Source organism: Oncorhynchus keta, unplaced genomic scaffold (genome assembly GCF_023373465.1).
Source record: "Oncorhynchus keta strain PuntledgeMale-10-30-2019 unplaced genomic scaffold, Oket_V2 Un_contig_2440_pilon_pilon, whole genome shotgun sequence".
NCBI lineage: Eukaryota > Metazoa > Chordata > Actinopteri > Salmoniformes > Salmonidae > Oncorhynchus > Oncorhynchus keta.
In genome coordinates, this window is record NW_026283886.1 from 455592 (window position 1) to 482336 (window position 26745).

Sequence of the window (26745 nt, forward strand, 5' to 3'; positions counted from 1 at the left end):
CTCTCTCTCTCTCTCTCTCTCTCTCTCTCTCTCTCTCTGTCCCTCTCTCACTCTCTCTCTCGCTCTCTGTCCCTCTCTGTCTCTCACTCTCTCTCTGTGTCTATCTGGTGTCTGTTGATATAGCAGGTTCTCTATGTGTGTGTGTGTGTGTGTGTGTGTGTGTGTGTGTGTGTGTGTGTGTGTGTGTGTGTGTGTGTGTGTGTGTGTGTGTGTGTGTGTGTGTGTGTGTGTGTGTGTGTGTGTGTGTGTGTGTGTGTGTGTGTGTGTGTGTGTGTGTGAAAAGTGTTCATGGTACGGGGTGGGTGCACAGCCCAAGTCCGAGTGACCAAAAGCAATCCGCTCCCCTCCGATCGTTCTCAGTGCCTACCTTCTCACACGCAAGGTAGGGCACACTGCTCTGGTCTGCCAGAGCACACACACCTACACATACACACCTATACACACCTACACACACACACACACATACACACTTATACACACCCACCCTCTCTCTTCCCGGCACCGTGAGCAACCTCTCACCATTGGCCAGGTCCCCTAGCCCTCAGCATCTCCATCACGGCTGAAGGGACCATTCAAGAAAACAGGCGACAGAGGTAAGCCTTCTGGGTGCTATCTTTACTATGGGCTATGGGTTTTAGTATGCAGGATTTGCAAGGCACTAGCTAAATGAACCCCTCTAATAAGTGCTGTTCACAGGGGTTTGTGCAGTGCATGGACACGTTGGATAATTGCTGATAGAGGTTTTGATATTCCATTTTTTTATTGCTTTGGGATTTGAACATCTATTCTTGGTTTGGATGTCTAGTGTCTGATCATATCAAGTAAATATATTTATTTATTTATTAAGTGTTTCCCTATTTCTTGCTTAGTGCACAACTGGCTTGGTAATTGTGGTGACAGCAGGTGACTTCGAGGAGTAGAGACGGCACTTTTGACACGTCCTCAATTGGGACCTTAACATTTGATCCGATGTCAAATTTCATACTGAACAGAGCAGTGGTTGACGTACTTTTTAGGGATGAAGTTACGCACGTTCTGATTGGATCCTTTAATTGGATTGTTAGCGCGTTGTACCAAGTGTTTTGATCCCTTCTAGTAACCATTGTGGTGACGGGGAAAATGGCACCCTGGATTGGAATCAGCAGGTTGAAGAGATTGGAGATATTATATTTGACAATTGGTCTATTCATATTTTGAGCCAATTTTGCCTGAATTTCAATGTACAGTAATTGACTGTACTTTTGGCTCTTCAATTTGCACAAATTAGTCTCACTGCTAATTCTGTGTATGTAAGTCTGTCAAAAATAAATCAGCTTTGCTTCCAGCTATTGGGAAGAATAAGAAAAACTGTCAAATCACTGAATATCAGGAATGTCCAACGCAGAGCCAAGCAAAACACAGAGGCAGTCTGTAAGGCTGCACATACTCACACACACACTGTGTGCTGTGATGGTGTGTATAAAAGCAAGCCTCTGTCTTTAGTATCGTCCCTCTTTCACCCTCTTTCACCATTGCCATGCGTTGTCATGGTTTCATGACATTCTGAAAACTGACAGATCCCAGACCTTCCTCTATGCACCAATAAAGAGTAGAAAGTGTGCTGTTATAAATAGCAGAGGTATAAAACCACATTTAGATGGCTCTCTACCTCATATCAACAAAGAATGGATTTATGACTAAAATACGTTTTTATTTATTTATTTTTTAATCATCACTCATCCCAAAAATAGAGACTCAATGTTCTTTCTGAAAGATAGGTGTGTTAGGTGTGTGTGTCTCTGTGAGGGTGGTGTTTGTGTGAGTCAGTGTTTAAGTGTATGTGTGTGTGTGTGTGTGTGTGTGTGTGTCTGCAAGTGTGTGTGTGCGCATAGAATGAAGGTTTTCCTTGCAATCGTAACTCACTGCCATCCTGTCCACAAACCTTGTGGAATTTCGAGTGTGAGTGCTGAGACAGGCCGGGACATGGACTCATAAAGAACCTCTGTGAAGGCCGAGGAGGCGAGTCAGCTCTCTCTCTGTCTCTCTCTCTCTCTCTCTCTCTCTCTCTCTCTCTCTCTCTCTCTCTCTCTCTCTCTCTCTCTCTCTCTCTCTCTCTCTCTCTCTCTCTCTTTATCTCTCTCTCTCTCTCTTTATCTCTCTTTATCTCTCTCTCTCTCTCTCTCTCTCTCTCTCTCTCTGTCTCTCTCTCTCTCTCTGTCTCTCTCTCTCTTTATCTCTCTCTCTCTCTCTCTCTCTCTCTCTCTCTCTCTCTCTCTCTCTCTCTCTGTCTGTCTCTGTCTCTCTCTCTCTCTCTCTCTCTGTCTCTCTCTCTCTCTTTATCTCTCTCTCTCTTTATCTCTCTCTCTCTCTCTCTCTCTCTCTCTCTCTCTCTCTCTCTCTGTCTCTCTCTCTCTCTCTCTCTCTCTCTCTCTCTCTCTCTCTCTCTCTCTCTCTCTCTCTCTCTCTCTGTCTCTCTCTCTGTCTCTCTCTCTCTCTCTCTGTCTCTCTCTCTCTCTGTCTCTCTCTCTCTCTCTCTCTCTCTCTCTCTCTCTCTCTCTCTCTCTCTCTCTCTCTCTCTCTCTGTCTCTCTCTCTCTCTCTCTCTCTCTCTCTCTCTCTCTCTCTCTCTCTCTCTCTCTCTCTCTCTCTCTCTCAGTGATATTTTCCCTCACTCTCTCCAGCTAACCCTGAGGGCCAGTGCCTCATCCACGTCTCTCACACTCCTCTCTCTCTCCCCTCGCTCTCCGTTTCCCTGCCGGCCTAGAGGACTCTCTCTCTTCCCTTGCTCTCCGTTTTCCTGCCGGCCTAGAGGACTCTCTCTCTCCTCTCGTTTTCCAGGGCCTTTTTTGACCGGCCTGTTTCAATTCAGTCCAAAGTCAGGCCCTATGTTACTGTAGAGGCTGCTGTCTGGTCCTTCTACACATTACAGAATGTAGCTGTCAATGATCTACTGAACATCATTTAGACTGGCCTTTTCTTTTTCTTTTCTCAGTATCTTCACAGCCAACAGTCTGTCTGGAATTGGCATTTTGTCTTTTATAGTGTCAAGAGATAGTCCTTTATAACCTACAGATGGCCCTGTCAGACATTGTTACTGTTTGTGTGGAGTGCGTGATGAATTAAGTATGAAGGCTAGCATCAAAGCTCCCGTCCAAGTAGAAGAGAGAGAGAGAGAGAGAGAGAGAGAGAGAGAGAGAGAGAGAGAGAGAGAGAGAGAAAGAGAGAGAGTTTTCTGCACAACAAGCGGAAAAGCACACATGATAAATGTTCACCAATTCAAGTGAACCAAAACTTCTTATGATAACATAGTCAAAATGTTGTGACATATTCTAGTAGGGAATCAAAAACAATGGTGATTCAGCAGTAGGACAAAATGCCCCAAAAATGAACAGGGGGAAACAACCCATATTTCCCAGCACCTTGTAAACCAATGTGTTGGGAAGATTCAGCAAAAAAAACATGTTTCCACGGCACCACTGAATATAATGGCAGGTACAGCAGCACTTACCAGATCAACTCTGACCCTTCACCTTTGACACACCACAGGCAGCCAATGATTAAAACCAAGATGGCCACCACCTCTTACAACAGTGAGCTCTGGGCTTTAAGGAAGGAGGTTTCAGGGGAATTTAGGGGACTCATAATTCTTCTATTTGGGCTGTCTGTACCTTGGTAATGAATATTGAATTCCCTGACCTCAAAAATGTGTTCTACCAACCAAACGTCCAAACCGGACCCACAGCACACCCAAGCAGTTGTTAACGGAGTGATGCTGATACTCTTTCAAATCTGTCATACAAAAACCAATGACTGCAAAGTTAAACAAACCATATGCACAAGGACTACTTTTAATGATTTCCACACAACAACAGAAAACCTTTACTAGAAGAACATTGCAGAGCTGTTGGTGCCGCCATTCTGTTACCAAAGTTCTTCAAGTAAATGTGTTTTCGTAAAAACATTCTGTGGAAATTGTTATAAGTCATCCACTGAGCTGTATGGTTTGTGTAACTTTACAATTACTGGTTTTTGTTTGACATACATTTTAGTCTCAGCATCACTCTGTTACCATGAAATTGCCGTGCAGGTACTGTAACATGGGCAAACAAATCCTTTTCCTTTGGATATGATTGGTTTCCATGGCTATTAGAGCTGTATCTAATGCAGAGATGTGACTTTCTAACGTGTGTGTTGGCGCTCTGAAATTCAAAGGCTTGCATATACAGTATATGCATTGTAGGAATACCATTGACATTTAGTGAAGACATAGCAACGTCATTTGTGACTTCCTTTGTTGCCTCTGAAGATTGGGGATGGGATGATACAGCCGTTGCCATACACACTACCGGTCAAACGTTTTAGAACACCTACTCATTCAAAGGTTTATCTTCATTTGAACTATTTTCTACATTGTAGAATAATACTGAAGACACCAAAACTATGAAATAACACGTATGGAATCATGTAGTAACCAAAAAAGTGTTAAACAAATCAAAATATATTTTATTTTATCTTCAAATAGCCACCCTTTGCCTTGATGACAGCTTTGTACACTCTTGGCATTCTCTCAACCAGCTTCACCTGGATAGCTTTTCCAGCAGTCTTGAATGAGATCCCACATATGCTGAGCACTTGTTGGTTCATAAGATTATGCTAATGTTTGAATCTAAGTCTCAGTAAAAAAAATATATAAAAATCCCTTTTCCTCAGTAAAATAAAATATACTGAAAGTTTCATCAATATGTCTTCTTTGTGTACTATGAACGCTTCATCAAAATGTTTCTTTATCAGTGTTCAGGTTGGGTTCAGGGTTCATGATCTCGCTCTCTGTGTTCAGTGCTTGGTTGACATTTCCTGTGTTTCCAGGTGGACTATGAGGATGTTGGAGGGGCTCATATTGGGACTCTTCGTCCTCAACGCAGTGGTGGCCAACCCCAGATTTGCCCGGCAGGTGGATTTCGACACATACGACAGCGCCAACTATGATGTGGATCTAGAAAACTTGAATTTGGAGAATCAGAATGTCAATGATTATCAAGATGGACTGACTATTGACGAACCTCAGGTAAGATACTGGGGGGGAATTGGAGGGATGGGTGACGGAGATGCTGAGATTTGACCTCAGACTCCGTTTGAACATTTTAAGAATGTATCCCGCTATCCACATGTCCTTGAAACATTCACTAACCGGTACAATAGATGAAAGAAACTAGCAGACATACTTTAGCTTACACTGACTCAGTTATGACAGGTCGGTGACAGAGGAAGGAACCTCACATCACAGACATCCTATGTTTTGAAGGTGAATGTGACGTATCACATTACTGTTTTGCCTTGGTTGATATTGCCTGCACTTTGCTAGCTCCATTTCCTGACTCAGGTGTCAATGTCAAAGTGCCCGGAAACTAGGGAGTCTTGAACGTTTTTGAGAGACATCTTTTTAACTCTTCTATGAAGAGCAATGGTTGAAGGGAGAAGTTGAGTTTTGAGTTGCGTGGGATTAGAGGTTCCATGCTTCTCAACTCTAATTATTAGATTACATCTAGGCCTATTACAGCCGTTTAGCATTCGGAGTCAAAGACTACCGTTGCTGTGTCTGTAGACATGACTTGATGGGCTCAGTGAACATTTTTCCTCAGCTACAATGCCTTCAGACAGAGAATAATGCATACAATGACATTTTATTCATCTATGTCGAAAATCTTCTTTATCGTTAGTCAGTCAGGTATTCAATTTCCCTCTGAAAGCAGGTGTATTCCCCCCCTTTGGGATTAGATTGTAGACTACAAACAATACTGTAGTCTTGCATTAGTGTGTTGGTTTATCAATGTGTATATGATATCATAACTTTTTTTTTCTCTAATGAGAGTGATTCGAATTTGATGAGTTTTGCAGATTTTGTCATCTCAGAGAATGTTCTAATGGCTCAGTTCGATGGAGGAAGGTCATGTTAATGCAGAGTGTGTGTGTGTGTGCGTGTGCGTGCGTGTGTGCGTGTGTGTGTGCGTGTGTGTGTGTGTGCGTGTGTGTGCGTGTGTGTGTGCGTGTGGGCATGTGGGCATGTGTGTTGCTCCTGATAATCACTTGTTAAATTACCACATTTTTATTTCAAGCAATTACATCTAATTAAATCTAATTTACATTGGCCCAATTAAAACTCTTCTTCTCAAAATGAACAGGACAGATGGAGTATAGACCATAGGATGCAAAAGCCTTGCATACAATGCAATTGTCAGACTCAAGTACTCAATCTCTCTGAAAGCAGGTGTATCTTTCCCCGCTTTGGGTTTACTACTTGGTTGGTTCTGGGTTTATTATCCAGTTCATCATGATGCCATTTTGCATGGTCAAACCCTTCATCCACAATAGGGGGCAGGCCCTATAGCTTGCCGTTACCACCTGGATATTTATATTTAGATCAGTTATTTATCAACGTTACAAAACGAGACATCTGATTTACTGTCACTGCTGGTTTAAACTGGCCATTTTTCAGAATATTTCAAATTGACTGTGGGGAGAAGAAAAACATGCATGAAAATATTGTGCTTGTGTGTTGGGGCTGGGGGGTTAGATTGAAATGTATGCATTGAGCAATACAGCTGTATCATATTCTGACGTGATTGGGAATACCATAGGGCGGCGCACAATTGGCCCAGCGTCGTCCGGGTTTGGCCGGGGTAGGCCGTCATTGTAAATGAGAATTTAACTGACTTGCCTAGTTAAATAAATGTTAAATAAAAATTCAATAAATAAATACAGCTGCAGGGTTCGAGCCTTTCAACTCACTTGCATACAATGTATTCATAAAGGGCTGGGGAAGGGATACAATTAGGAATGTAGCTACATTAGACATGGAACTAGTATGGCAAGATGGATCAAAGTAAATGAGTGGCGTTGCTGTTTGTGAGAGGTGTTAGTACCTTCTACAGTAGCCTGTAGATACTGATGGCCTATGTGGCAAAGGATATTATAGCCCTTGTTGTTAAGTTCAATTCTAACCCACATTTGGCCCAGGTCTGACATCGGTATGCTAAAATGGGCCAAACTGCTCTGTGCTAGCCAGAACCCAAAGGTTTGTAAGTGGGCCAGAGGGTTCTGTCGGACATTAAACAATCTGAACAATAAAAAGCACCCAAATGAGTCCAAAATGGCGGAAAGAGGAGAGTGAGCAGAGAGAGCGCTGCCCATGCCAGAAGTAGCCTTCAACGGCCCAAGTTGGATGTGATGCAACTAGTCTGCAATGCAGGTTTGGACAGAGAACACTAAAACAGCCCATTTCAGCCAATGTTCCCATTTATTTTCTTTTGTAACAAAGACACAATGCCAAAAAGATGTCAAGCTGGCATGAGGCTCAACAGCGGGATCAGATTTTCGACTCGTTCCCTTTGAGCCAAACCATTTAAACTGAACCCGATGTGGTATGCCACCATCCAAGTCAGTCCCACAATCCAATGCACATTTGGCTATTATGACATGAGAAATCTGTGTACAAAACAATGTTGTAGTCGTTCATTAGTCTGCTGGGTTATCAATGTGCAATCTCATGTTCTAATGGCTCAGTTTGATGGAGGAAGGTGATGTTAATGCAGTGTGTGTGTGTGTGTGTGTGTGTGTGTGTGTGTGTGTGTGTGTGTGTGTGTGTGTGTGTGTGTGTGTGTGTGTGTGTGTGTGTGTGTGTGTGTGTGTGTGTGTGTGTGTGTGTGTGTGTGTGTGTGTGTGTGTGTGTGTGTGTGTGTGTGTGTGTGTTGTTTTGGATAATCACATCTGTTAAATTACCACATTTTATTTCAAGCAATTACAGCTAATTACATCTCATTTACATTGTCCCAATTCAAACTCTTCTTCTCAGTATAAACAGGACAGATGGAGTATAGTGCATGTAATCCAAACGCCTTGGAATGATTCAGGGGAAAGAGAAACTGATACAGGAGAAAACAAACCCTTGACAATAGTGTAGATAGAAGACAGGAAAAACTCCAGCAGTTCCCTTCAGACCTTCTCTTCAGTGGTGTGTGTGCTGGGGAAAATATACTCCAGATCGCTCTCACATGATTAACATTTTCAGTGCGATTATAGAATATTTGTTAGTGTGTGGCAGCGCTTGCCCTTGATACAGTTGGCTACTGAAGGGTGAGAGGGCAGATTTAGGAATAAGGATGTAGAGTGGGAAAGGGGATCATGCAGACTGGAAGGAGTCCTCCCTCACCAAGTCAGAGGAGACCCAATGATGATCTCTGCTTTCTATTTCCAGCTCTCTATTGCCTTTCTTAATTCTGCAGCTCGTCTGACCCTAACCCTAAGAAGCATCACACTTTTCTCCTGTAAACTGTAATCCAAGGCCAGAGTTACTGATCTGGTGCATTTAAAGCTCTTTGCAGACACTCCTAGAACAGGAGCTGACTTGGTTTAGAGCACTGTAGAGTATGTGTCTGTTGTGAATAGGTCACAGGTCACATTGCATCAGCAACATGCAAATAGACGCTTGTAATGCTCTCTTTGGTCTATTTAAATGGTACCTCTAAGCAGCTTCAGAATAGCAGCTTTAGAGACAGGGGCCACTCGTGGAAAACAAGTTAAGTTATGTAGTAAAAATGCGTAGCTTTATTCTGTTTATACCAGATTGTTATTAGCCTCTAGTGGTGTCCTTAAAGATGTTAATACCAGACCTGGGTCAAATACAGCCAGGTATGGAAAATACTTTAAAATACTTGAACTGCACTTCATTTAGTTTTTTCTGTTACAATAGAACCAATAGAATAGTCCCAAAAGTTCGAATTTCAAGTTCAATCAAGCTCATCTAAAATGTTGTACCTGTGATCTCTCAGGTGACCTATGACCTTGTGATTGGCAGTTGCTGCACATGGACAGGGATTAGTGTTTTCATCAACTTATAGGTCACGCATGCTGAACCCGTGTCATCTGGGCACCACATGTCCCTATTAGCCCACTTAGCTAAACCCTAAAAGTGAGCCCAGGGAGCTAAGAAAGTGTTTAAGTCCTTCATCACATGTAACTAGGTCACCAAGCTTTATAGCAGAAAGCCTTTCAATGGACAACATATTGTAAACAAGCACTCTGCAAAATGTTTTGATCTTACCTAGATATTGTATTTCTTACCATTAGAATGCATTAACTTGATGTCTTACCAAGGTAAATTATTTTAGTCCACTGGCAGGATTGAAACAAGTCTGAATTATCTTGTATTTCCTGGGAAAGCAAAATCAACCAAAAAAAGTAAATGCATTTTCTGGGTGAGTGAGAGAAACAAGTAATTTTTACATCCTTATCTCAAACAGAAAAATCTACGTAAGATTGACATTTTTTGCAGTGCGGCTGCAATGTATCTTGTGTTATCATGAAGCCATCGTTGAGAGAAGTTGGCCTTTGTAGAGAGCGGCAGTGGGCCCTGAGAAAGACACACAGGACATAACACAAAGGCAGATGGAACGTATGTATACAGATGTACATGTGTGTACAGTCCCATATGCCTGCCATTGAACCCATACAGTGCATTCGGAAAGTAATCAGACCCCTTGACTGTTTCCACATTTTGTTACTTTATGGCCTTATTCTAAAATGGATTAAATTGTTTTTCCCTCATGAATCTACACACAATACCCCATAATGACAAAGCAAAAACAGGTTTATATAATTTTTTGCTAACTTACTAAAAAAAAATATATATATATCACATTTACATAAGTATTCAGACCTTTTACTCAATACTTTGTTGAAGCACCTTTGTCAGTGATTACAGCCTCGGGTCTTGGGAATGGTGCGACAAGCTAGGCACACCTGTATTTGGGAAGTTTCTCCCAATCTTCTCTGAAGATCCTCTCAAGCTCTGTCAGGTTGGGTGGGGAGCGTCGCTGCACAGCTATTTTCAGGTCTCTCCAGAGATGTTCGATCGGGTTCAGGTCCGGGCATTGGCTGGGCCACTCAAGGACATTCAGAGACTTGTTCCAAAGCCACTCCTGCGTTGTCTTGGCAGTGTGCTTAGGGTTGTTGTCCTGTTGGAAGGTGAAACCTTGCGTCTGTCTGAGGTCCTGAGCTCTCTGGAGCAGGTTGTCATCAAGGATCTCTCTGTACTTTTCTCCATTCATCTTTCAATCAATCCTGACTAGTCTCCCAGTCCCTGCCGCTGAAAAACATCCCCACAGCATGACGCTGCCACCACCATGCTTCAACGTAGGGATGGTGTCAGGTTTCCTCCAGATGTGACCCTTGGCATTCAGGCCAAATAGTTCATTCTTGGTTTCATCAGACCAAAGAATGTTGTTTCTCATGGTGTGGGAGTCTTTTGGTGCCTTTTGACAAACTCCAAGAGGTCTGTCATGTGCCTTTTACTGAGAAGTGGCTTCCGTCTGGCTACTACCATAAAGGCCTGATTGGTGTTCTCCCATCTCCACAGAGGAACTCTGGAGTTCCGTCAGAGTGACCATCGGATTCTTGGTCACCTCCCTGACCAAGGCCCTTCTCCCCTGATTGCTCAGTTTGGCCAGCTCTAGGAAGAGCCTTGGTGGTTCCAAACTTCTCGCATTTAAGAATGATGGAGGCCACTGTATTCTTGGGGATCTTCAATGCCGCAGACATTTTTTGGTACCCTTCCGAGATCTGTGCCGCAACACAATCCTGTCTCAGAGCTCTATGGACAATTCCTTCGACATCATGGCTTGGTTTTTGCTCTAAAATGCACTGTCAACTGTGGGACCTTATATAGACAGGTGTGTGCTTTTCCAAATCATGTCCAATCAATTGAATTTACCACAGGTGGAATCAAATTGTAGAAACATCTCAAAGGATGATCAATGGAAACAGGATGCACCTGAGCTCAATCTCGAGTCTCAATGCAAAGGGTCTGAATACTTATGTAAATAAGGTATTTTCTGTGTTTTTTTTATTATACATTTGCTAAAAATTCCACACCAAAAAATGTTTTTTCATTATGGGGTATTGTGTATAGATTGATGAGAAAAAAATATTGAATCCATTTTAGAATAAGGCTGTAATGTAACAAAATGTGAAACAACGGAGGGGGTACGAATACTTCCCGAATGCACTGTATTTGCTTAAAATTCTTGTTTATATGTAAAGAAGCACTTTCCAACATACCACTTCACCCCTATGTGCATTGAGTACCAATACACATACTCTAAAGTTATTCATTCCATTTGCCAGTTTTGGGTTCCAGTGTATATCTTCTTGGACCTAAACAAGCCTGATATTGTCTGACAACTAGAAGACTCCTAGACAAACCCATTTAGCCTCTTCCTGTGCAAAGAAACTACATCCACATGGGTGATCATGTGTGGTATACACTCTGACAATGACCCAACATATAAACCATTCTGTGAGGCTAGGACTTTGTGGTAAATGGGATTCCTTGGTTGGTTTCTAGACGTGTTTAATGGTGACACAGCTTGGTTTGGAAGAGTGGTGGTATTATGCATAGATCTCTCTAGAGTTGTGAAGTTTCTAAAGAGATGCATTGGTGAGACCAGAAAATAATATTTGTGAGTGAGCAAGAAGGCAGTGCTGCACAGAAAGATCTGTATGCTTCAAATCAGCTCCTCTATTTCACATTATGGAACTTCAAAACTCTCTCTCTGCACATTTTGTATTCCCACATTGTTTCCCAGAGTTGTTTTTTTTTTTGGTAGCCAAGCTTTCGCCTCTCGTTTCCTCCGAGTTTGTATGTTTGCTTTTTGGGGGGAGGAGAAGGAGGAGGAGGAGGGGCATCAGCAGCAAGCAAACTAACTCTGTGCAAGACTACTCAAAGGCCTACCTTGTTGTCTCCTAAACTCTGTCACTGCCAAACTCTCAAAAACGTGCATTTTCAATTTCATACCCGTTCTACGTGGCTACGTTTACAAACGTCCCCATTTTACTGTACATGTCTTTCCTTGCATCTAAATGTGTATCTACTTTTAGGAATTTCATTATACAGCAACATACACTTTGTGGAGAGTTGCCTTTAGGTAAGTCTCAGGCTACCTCAGGTTAGGAATCTGTGGAGAGTTGCCTTTAGGTAAGTCTCAGGCTACCTCAGGTTAGGAATCTGTGGTGAGTTGCCTTTAGGTAAGTCTCAGGCTACCTCAGGTTAGGAATCTGTGGTGAGTTGCCTTTAGGTAAGTCTCAGGCTACCTCAGGTTAGGAATCTGTGGTGAGTTGCCTTTAGGTAAGTCTCAGGCTACCTCAGGTTAGGAATCTGTGGAGAGTTGCCTTTGGGTAAGTCTCAGGCTACCTCAGGTTAGGAATCTGTGGTGAGTTGCCTTTAGGTAAGTCTCAGGCTACCTCAGGTTAGGAATCTGTGGTGAGTTGCCTTTAGGTAAGTCTCAGGCTACCTCAGGTTAGGAATCTGTGGTGAATTGCCTTCAGGTAAGTCTCAGGCTACCTCAGGTTAGGAATCTGTGGTGAGTTGCCTTTAGGTAAGTCTCAGGCTACCTCAGGTTAGGAATCTGTGGTGAGTTGCCTTTAGGTAAGTCTCAGGCTACTTCAGGTTAGGAATCTGTGGTGAGTTGCCTTTAGGTAAGTCTCAGGCTCCTTCAGACTAGGAATCTGCCTGACACGGAGTGAAAGTATATGGACAGCTTCTCTCAACATTGGTTGAGAGAAGTGGAGTGAAATATGCATTTTTGCAGCTACCATGTGTCTCTTGGTTCCACAAGGACCATTCCCTCTTTTGGAAGATAGGATCAGCCTATGGGTGTAAGAGAGTCAAATATTACCTTTTGCACATTGTGGGGTTTCAGCGCCCCTGTGTGGCTAATAATAGAACTGCGTGGAATTACTGGTGGTTTGCTGAACAGCAAGGACAATGAAGGCAGGTACCCCTTGAAGTATCTATCACATTCTTAACATTAGTTGAGAGTAGATATTTCTTTATTGTCTGATTTTCAGATATTTGCTTTACATGCAAGAAAATGCACTGTGGTCAGGTGGCATAGGCCAGACATAACATCAAACAAGCAAGAATGACAGTTCTTACCCCTCTCTTCCACATTCCATAACATAGGAACATGCAGCTGTGTTGGAGGTGTTGCATTATGTTCATTTGTTTAGGAGGTGAGATGTATGGCTTAAAGCGCAGTAGAAAGATGCAGTTGATATCATAACTGGTATTAAAACAATGAGTGTGTCGTGCTTTGCTGTGGGGCACTATCAGAACAGACTATGGGTGCCCTCTTACAGCCAAAGACCGCTTCTGGAAAGTGTGCCGTTAGGATTTCAAAATGTCTTCTTGACATTGAATATTTCGGCTGTCTGTTTGGTAAATTTCAGCCGAAATGCTTTGACATTCTGACACACACACACCTCATTGGGTTCTGAGGAGTGTGAGAACATGGAGAGGTGAAAGGTCAACAGGATAAGATGTGACTGAGTTTAGGAGATTTTCTAGGCCTACCTTGTAGTGTGACTGTTTATTTGCTTTCTAAACAAACCAAACACCTGCTGTGGTCATCATTCCACATGAAACAGATTATAAACAAGTTATGCCGTCCCCAAGTTGAAGACCCACAACAGTCAGTTAAATGGGAAGTTCGGTATTTTACAAGTTGTCGAATGGTTCGTCACACTCAAAACGTCTTTCCAAATGTAAAAAAACAAACATGGATTACGGTTTCCCCTGATCCATAGACTACTTTTAGGGTGAGGAAGTTTCTGACATAAAATTGTAAAATACTGAACTTCCCCTTTAATGAAAATGATGTTTCATTTTTAGAGGACGTTCCTATTATATAGTGGCGAAAAGTTGGTTTGTGCCACACCTGTGATGTTTGAACTGATGCTCACTATCCTAGGCAGCAGGGCAGCCTACTGGTTAGAGCGTTGGACTAGTAACCGGAAGGTTGCAAGTTCAAATTCCCGAGCTGACAAGGTACAAATCTGTCATTCTGCCCCTGAACAGGCAGTTAACCCACTGTTCCTAGGCTGTCATTGAAAATAAGAATTTGTTCTTAACTGACTTGCCGAGGTAAATAATCCTGTTAATTTTGACCAAACATTTTACAGTTATGTTTACAAACCAACAGACTGTGGAGAATGTGGTAACAGTGAGAAATCTGTAATAAAATATATGTAAAACAGGGTGAGAATAGTCTTGTTTCCTTGGTTGGAAGGTGGAGTTTCCCCACTAAAAACCCTTTATGTTGTGCCTTTATCCAGATTGCACTTGTATTCTTCTCTCATCTCAGTTTGTGGTCCGAAATTGCACCCAGACATTTGTATCCACATTTTCCAATTGCTGGCTGGGATATTTGGGGGGAGGTCAACCCTTGAGGGTCTTCCTCAAATCAATATTCATGTCGTCAACTTTTTGTCAACATTCACCTGTAGATATTAAGCAATACACCAAGTCCTCTACTACTTGGACGTTACCAGTGTCATGATTATTTAGGAGGTTTATCATGACTGAGTAATCTGCATGCACAATGATGTGTCTCCGTTCCTGGTTGCTTCTTCAGTCATCTGTATATAAATGTTAGAGGTGAAACAGCATAGCCCTGAGGTGCCCCTGTTAAGCTACACCTGTGAATGACTGATACTATAACTGTCTCTGGATCTTCTATTCTCTCTGAATGGTAGAAGTCAGGATGTCTAGAAGTCCTCGTGTCCCTGGTCCTTTTCCTGGGAACTCTTTAGCTACTCGTGTTGTATCCAAATATTGAATTATTGTTTGGTCGCTGTTAAGATTTATTGCCTATTGAGCATGGTCATACATAACGTTGTCCTGTGACATAAATTGGGTACTGATGAGATGATTACTGATATTGAACTCAAAATCAGTGCTTCACACTCTGCACGGCTGGACCAAAAGACGTAGAGCTTCCGGTCTATGAGCGACAGTTGGCTTTTGAAACCTCCGGTTACTCAGTAAGTGAGGCTACTGCTCTCTGGTGATCTCTGGTGCTCACTGGCGTTCTCTGGTGGTCTCTGGCGTTCTCTGGTGATCTCTGGTGGTCTCTGGTGGTCTCTGGTGGTCTCTGGCGCTCTCTGGTGATCTCTGGTGGTCTCTGGTGGTCTCTGGTGGTCTCTGGCGCTCTCTGGTGGTCTCTGGCTCTCTCTGACGCTCTCTGGTGGTCTCTGGTGCTCACTGGCGTTCTCTGGTGATCTCTGGCGCTCTTTGGTGGTCTCTGGTAGTCTCTGGCGCTCTCTGGTGGTCTCTGGCTCTCTCTGGCGCTCTCTGGTGGTCTCTGGCTCTCTCTAGTGGTCTCTGGCGTTCTCTGGCACTCTCGGGCGCTCTCTGGCGCTCTCGGGCGGTCTCTGGCGGTCTCTGGCGCTCTCTGATGGTCTCTGGCGCTCTCTGGTAGTTTCTGGCGCTCTCTGGTTGTCTCTGGCGGTCTCTGGTTGTCTCTGGTTGTCTCTGGTTGTCTCTGGTTGTCTCTGGCGGTCTCTGGTGGTCTCTGGTTGTCTCTGGTGGTCTCTGGCGGTCTCTGGTTGTCTCTGGCTGTCTCTGGTTGTCTCTGGTGGTCTCTGATAGTCTCTGGTGTTCTCTGGTTGTCTCTGGCGGTCACTGGTGGTCTCTGGCAGTCTCTGGTTGTCTCTGGCGGTCTCTGGTAGTCTCTGGCGCTCTTTGGTGCTCTCTGGCGCTCTCTGGTGGTCTCTGGTTGTCTATGGTGGTCTCTGGCAGTCTCTGGTTGTCTCTGGTGGTCTCTGGTTGTCTCTGGCGGTCTCTTGTTGTCTCTGGTGGTCTCTGGCGGTCTCTGGTTGTCCCTGGCGGTCTCTGGTGGTCTCTAGCGCTCTCTGGTGGCGCACCTCCTGCATTAGCAATGACTCCCTCTGTCGCTGTCTTTCCCACAGATAGAGATTGGCACACTGGCCCCACTGGATTATAACTACCCTGGCCCTGGATCACTGGAGGAGGAAGAGGAGGACGAGTTGCCCCTAACACCCCAGCTCATCCCCCAAGGCTCAGGGGGGTCTGGGGTACTCATGGGCCCCGACGCACAGGGAGGTCTGTATACACACACCCACAGCACATACATCGTGTCACCTCACACTATGAGCCTATACACATGGAGGTCTGTATACACACACCCACAGCACATCCACTCTGTCACCTCACACTATGAGTCCATACACACAGGGAGACGAAGGTATGTGTCCAGTACTGACAGTGATACATAACACACAACCTTCCCTCTTAACGCCTACCCATGCAAATCGACCCCTTTTTACAATCATCCTTCGTCATTTCCAAATGCATGAGTTCCATTTAACTGCCTGACATTAGTTAAATGTGTGGTACTCAACCATAAATCTCATTAACTTTTTGTAATGTCTCCTAATCATCGTTGTAAACATGACTCACTAGCCCTAAACTGAATCATGGTCCACTGTGCTCTAACCTGTCTCTTCTAACACCTAATCTTGTCTCTAACAAGAGGAGGAGCTGCGCCTGAGTCCCATTGACATTCTTCATATCTCCGGGGACTTTGGGGGTCCCACGGGTTCTGGAGGTTCCGGTGGCTCTGGGGTTTCCGGAGGTTCTGGGGGTTCTGGAGACCTTTTGGCTTCCGGTTCTGGGGACCTTTTTGCTTCTGGAGGCACAGGGGGTTCCAGGGAAATTGGTTCAGCAGGTTCTGGGGATCTTGGTTCTGGGGGTTCCAGGGTCCTTGGTTCCGGAGACTCTGTGGGTTCCGGAGACTCTGTGGGTTCCGGGGACCTTGGATCCGGAAGCTCTGTGGGTTCCGGGGACCTTGGATCCGGAGGCTCTGTGGGTTCCGAGGACCTTGGTTCTGGACGCTCTGGGGGTTCTGGGGACCTTGGTTCTGGAGGTTCTGGGGGTTCCGGAGATCTTGGTTCCCGGGGCTCTGGAGGATCCGGCACCCTCCTAGGCTCAGGGGGTTCCGGGGTCATATTGGGTTCCAGTACTGGGGGTTCTGGAGGTTCTGGAGGTTCCGGGGACTCAGGAATAATAATTATATCTGGAGGTCAGTACCTATACTTATACAGACTACACTGTAGAAGTATACAGATAGTTGGTTGGGCCTATAGTGGCCTTGTGAACCTAGTACAGTTCCAAGCACTGATTGATAAGCTAAAACTATATGGGATTTCATTGCATTTCTAAATTTGCCCTTTCATTTAACTGCTTTGTGCTGGTTAAATGTGGATTGATAATGCTTTCTTGTGACTTGCTACTTGCTTTGTCACTTACAGTATCGTTATCATTGTAAACATCACTCATTGTCTTACCATTGTCATTGTAAACATCACTCATTGTCCTACCATTGTCATTGCATAACATACCATAGGTTCCTACTCATTGTCAACCTAACCCACTGTCAAACCATGTTTGAGAATGATTGATTGATTGGCTGATTGAATGATTGTTGATTGACAGTCCATCCCATCCCACGAGAAGCACTAACCTGTCTCCTAACCCCTTCCCTTGGCTCTAATAAGAGGAGGAGCTGCCCCTCATTCCTGACACTACCCCCCAGGAGGCATCGGGTGCTTCTGGGGAGTCTGGGGCCTCTGGCACCTCAGGGGCCTCAGGGCCTGGGGACTCCGACTCTGGTGGGTCAGAGGTCACATTAATCCCTGACCCTGAAGGTCAGTACCACCAAATAAAGAAACAATAAGAAAACAGATCTCTATGGTATTAACCCATCGTATCATATGTGTAAGGATAACAGCGGTAAAGGTCTGAGAAACTTTGAGCAGAAAGCATGCTCTGCTGCCATGTCCGTATTTGGACAGGAGAATGTGACCAAATAATCTGGTCAAGACATGCTTTTCAAAGGATTTGTGGTTGACAAGTATGAATCTCCAATTCCAGCTAAGAACACTGTTCCAATGTACCTACAGTTAAAGTAGAAGGTTTACATAAACCTTAGCCAGATACATTTAAACTCTGTTTTTCACATTTCCTGACATTTAATCCTAGTAAAAGTTCTTAGGTAAATTAAGATCACCACTTTATTTTAAGAATGTGAAACGTCAGAATAATAGTAGAAATGGATTTATTTCAGCTTTTATTTCTTTCATCACATTCTCATTGGGTCAGAAGTTTACATACACTCAATTAGTATTTGGTAGCATTGCCTTTCAATTGTTTAACTTGGGTCAAATGTTTTGCGTAGCCTTCCACAAGCTTCCCACAATAAGTTGGGTGAATTTTGGCCCATTCCTCCTGACAGAGCTGGTGTAACTGAGTCAGGTTTGTAGGCCTCCTTGCTCGCACAAGCTTTTTCAGTTCTGCCCACAAATTTTCTATGGGATTGAGGTCAGGAATTTGTGATGGCCACTCCAATATCTTGCCTTTGTTGTCCTTAAGCCATTTGCCACAACTTTGGAAGTATGCTTGGGGTCATTGTTCATTTGGAAGATCCATTTGCGACCAAGCTTTAACATCCTGACTGATGTCTTGAGATGTTGCTTCAATATATCCACATAATTGTCCTTCTCATGATGCCATCTATTTTGTGAAGTGCACCAGTCCCTCCTTCAGCAAAGCATCCTTACAACATGATGCTGCCACCCCCGTGCTTCACTGTTGGGATGGTATTCCTTGGCTTGCAAGCCTCCCTCTTTTTCCTCCAAACATAACAATGGTCATTATGGCCAAACAGTTATATTTTTGTTTCATCAGACCAGAGGACATTACGTCGACATAGGACTCATTTTAATGTGGATATAGATACTTTTGTACCTGTTTCCTCCAGCATCTTCACAAGGTCCTTTGCTGTTGTTCTGGGATTGATTTGCACTTTTCGCACCAAAGTACGTTCATCTCTAGGAGACAGAACACGTCTCCTTCCTGAGCGGTATGACGGCTGCGTGGTCCCATGGTGTTTATACTTGCGTACTTTTGTTTGTAGAGATGAACGTGGTACCTTCAGGCATTTGGAAATTGCTCCCAAGGATGAACCAGACTTGTGGAGGTCTACAGTTTTTTTTCTGATGTCTTGGCTGATTTATTTTGATTTTCCCATGATGCCAAGCAAAGAGGCACTGAGTTTGAAGGTAGGCCTTGAAATACATCCAGAGGTACACCTCCAATTGACTCAAATGATGTCAACTAGCCTATCAGAAGTTTCTAAAGCCTTGATAACATTTTTTTGAATTTTCTTATCTGTTTAAAGGCACAGTCAACTTAGTGCATGTGTTAAGGTTCTCTTCCGGTGAAGGAGAGGAGGACCAAAATGCAGCGTGGTTATCTCGATACATCTTTAATAAAGATAATAGCGAACAAAACAAAACGTGAAAAAACCAAAACAGCCCTATCTGGTGCAAACAAACACAGAGACAGGAACAATCACCCACGAAACACTCAAAGGATATGGCTGCCTAAATATGGTTCCCAATCAGAGACAACGATAAACACCTGCCTCTGGTTGAGAACCACTCCAGGCAACCATAGACTTTTCTAGACAACTATACTACACCACAATCCCATAACCTACAAAAACAAACTTGACAAAACACACCACATAAATAACCATGTCACACCCTGGCCTGACCAAAATAATAAAGAAAACACAAAATACTAAGACAGCATGTAAACTTCTGACCCACTGGAATTGAGATACAGTGAAATAATCTGTATGTAAACAATTGTTGGAATGAATTGTGTCATGCACAAAGTAGATGTGCAAACCAACTTGCCAAAACGATAGTTTGTTAACAAGACATTTGTGGAGTTGTTGAAAAACGAGTTTTAATGACTCCAACCTAAGTGTATGTAAACTAGTTTTAATGACTCCAACCTAAGTGTATGTAAACTAGTTTTAATGACTCCAACCTAAGTGTATGTAAACTAGTTTTAATGACTCCAACCTAAGTGGATGTAAACTAGTTTTAATGACTCCAACCTAAGTGTATGTAAACTAGTTTTAATGACTCCAACCTAAGTGGATGTAAACTAGTTTTAATGACTCCAACCTAAGTGGATGTAAACTTCTGACTTCAACTGTATTTATATTAAACATATATCAACATAACATCATTTGATTAACTCTCAAAATCCATTCACAAGATTCCATTTAACTATTACCTAATTTAATCAGTTAAATGTGTCATAAACAACGACAACAACATAACTCCCTTGCTATTTGTGACTTCTCACTGTGGCAAACAGCACTTGTTGTCGTGTCACTGTCCATGCTGTTTCCAACCTGTCTCCTTCCTCATCTCTATCTCTAACAAGAGGAGGAAGTGCTCCTGACTACTCCGAAAACCCCTCAGGAGTCTGGAGGTACAGTAGGCTCAGGGGGCTCTGGGTTGCCAGAGGTTGACTTGGACATTAAAGGTCAGTATCCAGCACAAACACTAACTATTCAATCAAAACCTGTAACCAGGCTTCTGGGGTTATAGGGTCTATTCTACTTCACTATACAGTATATGGGGTCTATCACATTCCCATATCGAAACCTATTTTCTCGTATCTTTATACGAGTTGTCTCTTCCATTTCACCCCAGAAACCCTGGTTTTGATTGAATAGGGTTATTGAATCTCATGTGCCTCCTGTTAAAACTGACCACAAACTGTGTTGAAGCCATATGTATCTGTAATGTCCGTTACACAATGTCTTGTCCTTACCTGTCACAAGCACTGTCATGTGTCTGTCTGTATCGTGTGTTTACTATCAAGTTGCTCTACGATATGAGTCTGTAACATCTGTTATCGTCATCTTCACCAAACGCCTGTGTTATAACCTGTCCCGAACACCATTAACACAATATGTCTAACATTGGGAATGCACTACACCTCAACCATAGCACCTCAGCAACAACCCTCATAATGTGCACACCTTGGTCACATCAAAAGCTGCATCCAATCAAGGCTTGACAACATTTCTTGATGCAAGAGGTAAAACAAACAAATCATATCAACACTGAGTGCACGTCTCCACCATTCTACAAACCCATTGTTACTGCATCGAAGGCTGGTGGCCTAAACTTCATCACACAACATTTCAGACCTATCAACTGTTCTCTCAAGTGTATCGCCTACCTCCTTCTTACTTCCTTGTCCTGTCTGTCTGTCCCAGGTATGCCTACCTGCCTGCTGTGCACCTGTCTGGGTGGTTCTGTCTACTGTGATGATGTGAAGCTGACGAGCGTGCCGCCTCTCCCCAAAGAGACCACTCACTTCTACGCCCGCTACAACCACATCACCAAGATCAACAAGGGCGACTTTGCTCAGATGAGTAGGTGTCACATGTTAAAGGCACAGCCGTGAGATTTCCTGCTGTTCAATGGCTGTTTCAATTAATGAAACCACGTGGAACAGTCTGAGTACTTTACCTTCTCTCTCTTGCAGACAAGCTGAAGAGGATCGACTTGACCGCCAACGAGATTGCATCCATCGCCGATGATGCGTTCTCCGGCCTGCCCGTGCTGGAGGAGCTGGTGCTCCGTGAGAACGGCGTGTCACAGCTGCCTGCCCTTCCGCCCGTGATGACCCTCATCGACGCCAGCCACAACAACATTGGCGCCACAGGCATCCACAAAGAGGCTTTCAAGGTATGTAGGTCTGGCAAGGATTACAAACAATGTATTTGCTTTTTCCCAGCATTATCACATTTGATTCCCCTAATGGACTAATCACCAAGCCCTTGATGAGTTGAATCATGTGTGAGTGCTGGGATGAAACAAAAACAGGTATGTATTGAGAGGCTGTCTGGCATAAATGACTCCACTCTAAATGTAAACACTGTGTTTTGTTTAGGACATGACGGGTCTGCTGTACCTGTACCTAACAGACAACCACATCGACCACATCCCTGTGCCCCTACCGGACAGCCTGCGCTCTCTGCACCTACAGGTACCTGCACTCCTGCCTCATTAATGCCCTCTTGTGGGTGATGTGAGAACTATAGGATTACCTCCATACTGTACACTGGTGGTGGTTAGAGGGATTTTTGCTCAACTGACCACCATATCCCCTCTATCTGCAAGCTGTTTCAAAACATTCTGGCCAATACTCCATCAGTTTCAGTTATTAGGGGAAATTGTTGTATATTTAAACTGTACTTTTCTCCAGCACTGTGTCAGACCTGTGCAGAATCTCAAACAAGCATTAGTTCGTCTTGCATTGTTTTTTAAGGCCCATACATTAATGAATGTGTTGTTTCGAAGTGTTTTCTTAGACTTCCAATGCCTTGTTTTCCAGCGCAACAATATTCAGATGATACACGAGGACACGTTCTGCAACCTGAAAGACTTCAACTACATCAGGAACGCACTGGAGGACATTCGCCTGGACGGCAACCCCATCAACCTCAGCAGGACCCCACAGGCCTATGTGTGTCTGCCCCGCGTCCCCATCGGTGCCCACATCTAACCACACACTGATCAATACACACGCATCTTTACACAGCTCAACTCATTGTCTACGAGACATATGTACATACCATACACACACTTACCTACTGGACAGATCCTAAAAGTTGTCCAGTCTGTCAGTTCATTTGCAATCTGCACATACAGTAAACACCGGAACACACTACCTACCTTCCCTAATTTAAATCTGATCAGTTGTTGATCGCATACATAACACACAGTGAGAGAGATGGTGTGTATCTCTCATTCCTACACACACACACACACACACACACAAATACACACCAGATATCTTTTTGTCAAAAGCCAAACTGTTCAGCAACTTGAAGCAAACAAAAAGACAATGAAAATGTGACATTTTATTGATCCAACAATCGAACATTGTTTCATGTCTGTTCATGACTGGCAACGACAACCAGTAATATTGTTTAAATATGTTTTTGTAAAGGAAAAAAAAATTATATTACAGAAATCTAACACTATTTAAAAAAAACAATTATACTAGCATAAACGAATTGAAGCTTACTGGAACGCTAAATTGAATACCAATGCAATAAAAGAAGCAATTAAACAAGCATTTGTAAAGTCTGTACTGTAATATAAAAATATATTCTGATTTTTTTTTTACATGAACTGCAATATTTGACATATTACATTTCAAAGTTATCGTTATGACCACAATAGCCTATTTCAATAAAGATCAAGCCTATTGTATGAGCAGGGGGGGGGGTTGTTGGGTGTGGATGGGGTTAACAAGAAGAAACAGCCTGCTATTGTGTGCTTTGTATGGAAATACCACAATTGAATAAAGTTGTTTTGATGACCTGGCTTAACATTTTAATTGATAATTGACCGGTAAAGTGTGTAGCTGCAAAGTCATTTTGAATGAACACATTGAGTACAACTGTTTAGGCAGTTAATGTTCAAATACTTCTAGCCCAGATAACAATAGGCATACAGGCATCTCTGAACAGCAATATAAAAGGAATTTGTCATTGAAAACTTTGTACATTCATAGAAAATAAAACCAATACAAATTATATCCAATTACTTTCCAATTGAATAGTCTATTCTAGTGTAAACAAACATGTAATTGTTCTTCACATACGTTCAACCAACTTTTCAAACATCTTGAGGAATCTCTCGGTTCTTTCCAACGACCCAACGACCCTCTGTCCTCCTGTTTTACAGCTTTGTCCTTCCGCACCGTTCTCCTCCGCTGCTCTACCCTCCGCCAGTAGAACTCTGTCTCTGTCCACAGCCAGCCGATCCCTGGCCACCTGCGCTTTCTCCTTCTCTATCAGCCCCCTCTCCCTCTCCACCGCTGCCTTCTCCCTCTCCAGTTGGGCACGCTCCCGGTCCAGGTTGGCCATCTCTCGTTCCAGCCCTGCTTGCTCTCTCTCCAGCGCCATCCGCTCTCTCCCCATCACCTCTCGCTCGCCCTCCAATGCCGCCCGTTCGGTCTCCAGCGTCGCCCTCTCGGTGTCCATCTCATCCAGGTCGCAGTGCATCCCCATCACCCCTATTCCGCCAATCATGGATCTCTTCCTGGGCCGGGCGTCAGGGAGAAAATCACTGTCGCTAGTGCCCGGGGGGAGTGGGCCGATGATAGGGGCTGAGCCTGCCAGACGCCCCTCCATTGCGTCACTCATCAGATCGTACCAACGCCAACTGTGGGGGAACACCTGCACCCCTGGGGGAGGGTACTTCAGCTCCTGTCCCCAAATGAAGGATAAAACGTATTAGTAGGTAGTCAGATAATGAAGGATTTGATGAATAGTTGAGTAGATGTTAGGCTTGGACAAAGTAGTAGGCACAGGATGTCTCTCGGACAGGGTTATTTAGAACTTTACAAGGATGCCTATTAAAGGGTCCATTTCAGAGGTTTCCATCCTGAGGTACACAGTGTGGCCAAAAGTATGTGGACACCCCTTCAAATTAGCAGATTCTGCCATTTCAGCCACACCTGTTGCTGACGTGAATAAAATCAAGCACACAGCCATGCAATCTCCATAGACAAACATTGGTAGTAGAATGGCCTTACTGAACTTACGGGGACTTTCAGGGACAGGGACTTTCAACGTGGCACCTTCATAGGATGCTACCTTTCCAACAAGTCAGTTCGTCAAATTTTTGCCCTGTTCAACTGTAAGTGCTGCTACTGTGAAATGGAAACATCTAGGAGCAACAACGGCTAAGCCGCGAAGTGGCAGGCCACACAAGCTCGCAGAACAGGACCGTCGAGTGCTGAAACACGTATCATGTAAAAATCGCCTATCCTCGGTTGGGACACTCACTACAGCGTTCCAAAATGCCTCTGGAAGCAATGTCAGCACAATAACTGTTTGTAGGGAGTTTCATGAAATGGGTTTCCATGGCCAAGCAGCCACACACTAGCCTAAGAACACCATGGGCAATGTCAAGCATCGACTGGAGTTGTGTAAAGCTTGCAGTCATTGGACTCTGGAGCAGTGGAAATGCATTCTCTGGAGAGATTAATCCCGCTTCACCATCTGGCAGGCAGACAGACAGGTTTGGTGGATGCCAGGAGAACGCATCCTGCCCAAATACATAGTTCCAACTATAAAGTTTGGTGGAGCAGGAATAATGGTCTGGGGCTGTTTTTTTATGGTTCGGGCTGAGCCGCTTAGTTCCAGTGAAGGGTAATCTTAACACTACAGCATACAATGACATTCTAGACGATTCTGTGCTTCCAGGTTTGTGGCAACAGTTTAGGGAAGGCCCTTTCCTGTTTCAGCATGACAATGCCCCCATGCACAAAGCAAGGTCCATGCAGAAATGGTTTGTTGAGATCAGTGTGGAAGAACTTGACAGGCCTGTACAGAGTCCTGACCTCAACCGACTGGCCTGTAGAGCCCTGAGCCCCATCAAACACCTTTGGGATGAATTGGAATGTAGACTGCGAGCCAGACCTAATCAGCCAACATAAGTGCCCGCCCTCACAAATGCTCATGGCTGAATGGAAGCAAGTCCCCACAGCAATGTTGGCGGCTGTTATAGCAGCAAAGGGAAGACCAACTCCATATTAATACCCACGATTTTGGAATGAGATGTTCGACAAGCAGATGTCCATTTACTTTTGGATATGTAGTGTATGTAGGATGCAATTGCTACCTTGTATCTCTTCTTCAGATTTTCCCATTTTTTCATTGCCTGACTGGCCGTCATCTTCCCCTGCAAGCCCATGTGTTTGAGGATGGCCCTGCAACAACAACAAAAAAGGTACACAATGATCATTTCGATTTCAAAACATACACATTGACTCGTCTCCATGACAGGTAAAAATGAAAAAACGTGTACTGGGAGGATCTCGGGTAAGTATCTGAACTCACCTCCAGGCCAGTCGAGAGGCATTTCTCCTCCCCGTAAACATGTAGCGATTTGATACGCGCAATTTCACAAAGTCCATTGTTTCATATTCAGACACTGAAATAAATACATGTTTTAAATCACTACATATACAATGTAATTGAAATTAAATAACATTCACATTTTGACTAATAGGACAAATGTGGTCTGATGTCTACGCATGCATCTGCTTGAACAAGTATTCGAGACAAGGCGCCATGATGTCCCCTTTGTAGGTAACGTTAGCTAGCTTTCTTGCTAACTAGCTCGGAGTTCCTTACTTCATTTGTAGTCCTAAAACATATAAAGGATAAATTGACTACTTACATTTGTATGTGTATTCTGAATTCACTTTCTTTTTACTTTTCTTTTTTGCATTATTTGAGTATAGCGGTAGCGTGTGTTCGATGTTTTCCATTGTAGCATCCATGTTAGCTAGCACTGCGAAGGGACCACAACGGAGTGCACTTCGTCTCTTCCGCCCTTCGTTTCTTCTTCTTCGTGTTGGTTTCCGCCCGCAGACTAGTCGCATCTAGGCATATTGCTTCCACCCACAGTTCAGACTGTGCACACGTACCACATACTACCATTCCTCACCTCACATTCGCAAGTGCCACTGCCTACATCAGAACGTTTTATTACTACAGCTGTAAGATATGCAGCGGGTCACAGTCTAGCTCGCGGACGAATTCTGTGTTCTACACATATCAAATCAAACCTTATTTGTCACATGCGCCGAAAACAACAAGTGTAGACCTTACCGCGAAATGCTTGCTTTACAAGCCCTTAACCAGCAGTGCAGTTCAAGATGAGTTATATCTATATTTACCAAATCAACTAAAGTAAAAAAAATAATAAAAAAGTAACACAACAACATAACAATAACGAGACTATATACAGAGGGTACCGAGTCAGCGTGCAGGGGTACATTTGTACATGTAGGTAAGGGGTGAAGTGACAATACATAGATAATAAACAGCTAGTATCAGCATTGTACAAAACAAATGGTGGCTGGTGGCCATTTGATTAACTGTTCAGCAATCTTACGGCTTGGGAGTAGCAGCTGTTAAGGAGCCTTTTGGTGCTAGATTTGGAGCTCCGGTAC

The 26745-nt window shown here is 43.7% G+C and overlaps 2 protein-coding genes across 2 annotated transcripts; one reads left to right on the plus strand and one right to left on the minus strand.

The window, feature by feature from the left end:
- The first annotated feature begins 335 nt into the window (after positions 1 to 335).
- LOC118392675 (leucine-rich repeat protein soc-2 homolog) lies at positions 336 to 23099 on the plus strand. Its single transcript, XM_052505616.1, has 10 exons — positions 336 to 593; positions 4845 to 5043; positions 15780 to 15933; positions 16364 to 16912; positions 17388 to 17537; positions 20134 to 20235; positions 20978 to 21136; positions 21250 to 21452; positions 21658 to 21753; positions 22102 to 23099. Exons 2-10 carry the CDS (start codon positions 4852 to 4854, stop codon positions 22270 to 22272), a joined length of 1776 nt encoding a protein of 591 aa, XP_052361576.1. The 5' UTR covers positions 336 to 593; positions 4845 to 4851; the 3' UTR covers positions 22273 to 23099.
- On the minus strand, positions 22618 to 26270 carry LOC127922038 (uncharacterized). Its single transcript, XM_052505617.1, has 4 exons — positions 25968 to 26270; positions 25625 to 25718; positions 25407 to 25494; positions 22618 to 23986 (listed from the first exon to the last, which is right to left on the minus strand). The coding sequence occupies exons 1-4, from the start codon at positions 26170 to 26172 to the stop codon at positions 23372 to 23374; spliced, it is 1002 nt and encodes a 333-aa protein (XP_052361577.1). The 5' UTR covers positions 26173 to 26270; the 3' UTR covers positions 22618 to 23371.
- Positions 26271 to 26745: the final 475 nt, after the last annotated feature.

What these genes read in the sequence shown, in the direction of transcription:
- LOC127922038 (XM_052505617.1), bottom strand. Translation starts at nt 26,172, where the DNA reads ATGCGACTAGTCTGCGGGCGGAAACCAACACGAAGAAGAAGAAACGAA. An exon ending in TTCAGAATACACATACAAAT is followed by an intron (nt 25,719 to 25,967) that starts GTAAGTAGTCAA and finishes TATTTATTTCAG; the next exon opens with TGTCTGAATATGAAACAATG. An exon ending in GCCTCTCGACTGGCCTGGAG is followed by an intron (nt 25,495 to 25,624) that starts GTGAGTTCAGAT and finishes TTGTTGTTGCAG; the next exon opens with GGCCATCCTCAAACACATGG.
- LOC118392675 (XM_052505616.1), top strand. Translation starts at nt 4,852, where the DNA reads ATGAGGATGTTGGAGGGGCTCATATTGGGACTCTTCGTCCTCAACGCA. An exon ending in ATTAATCCCTGACCCTGAAG is followed by an intron (nt 17,538 to 20,133) that starts GTCAGTACCACC and finishes ATCTCTAACAAG; the next exon opens with AGGAGGAAGTGCTCCTGACT. An exon ending in GGGCGACTTTGCTCAGATGA is followed by an intron (nt 21,137 to 21,249) that starts GTAGGTGTCACA and finishes TCTCTCTTGCAG; the next exon opens with ACAAGCTGAAGAGGATCGAC.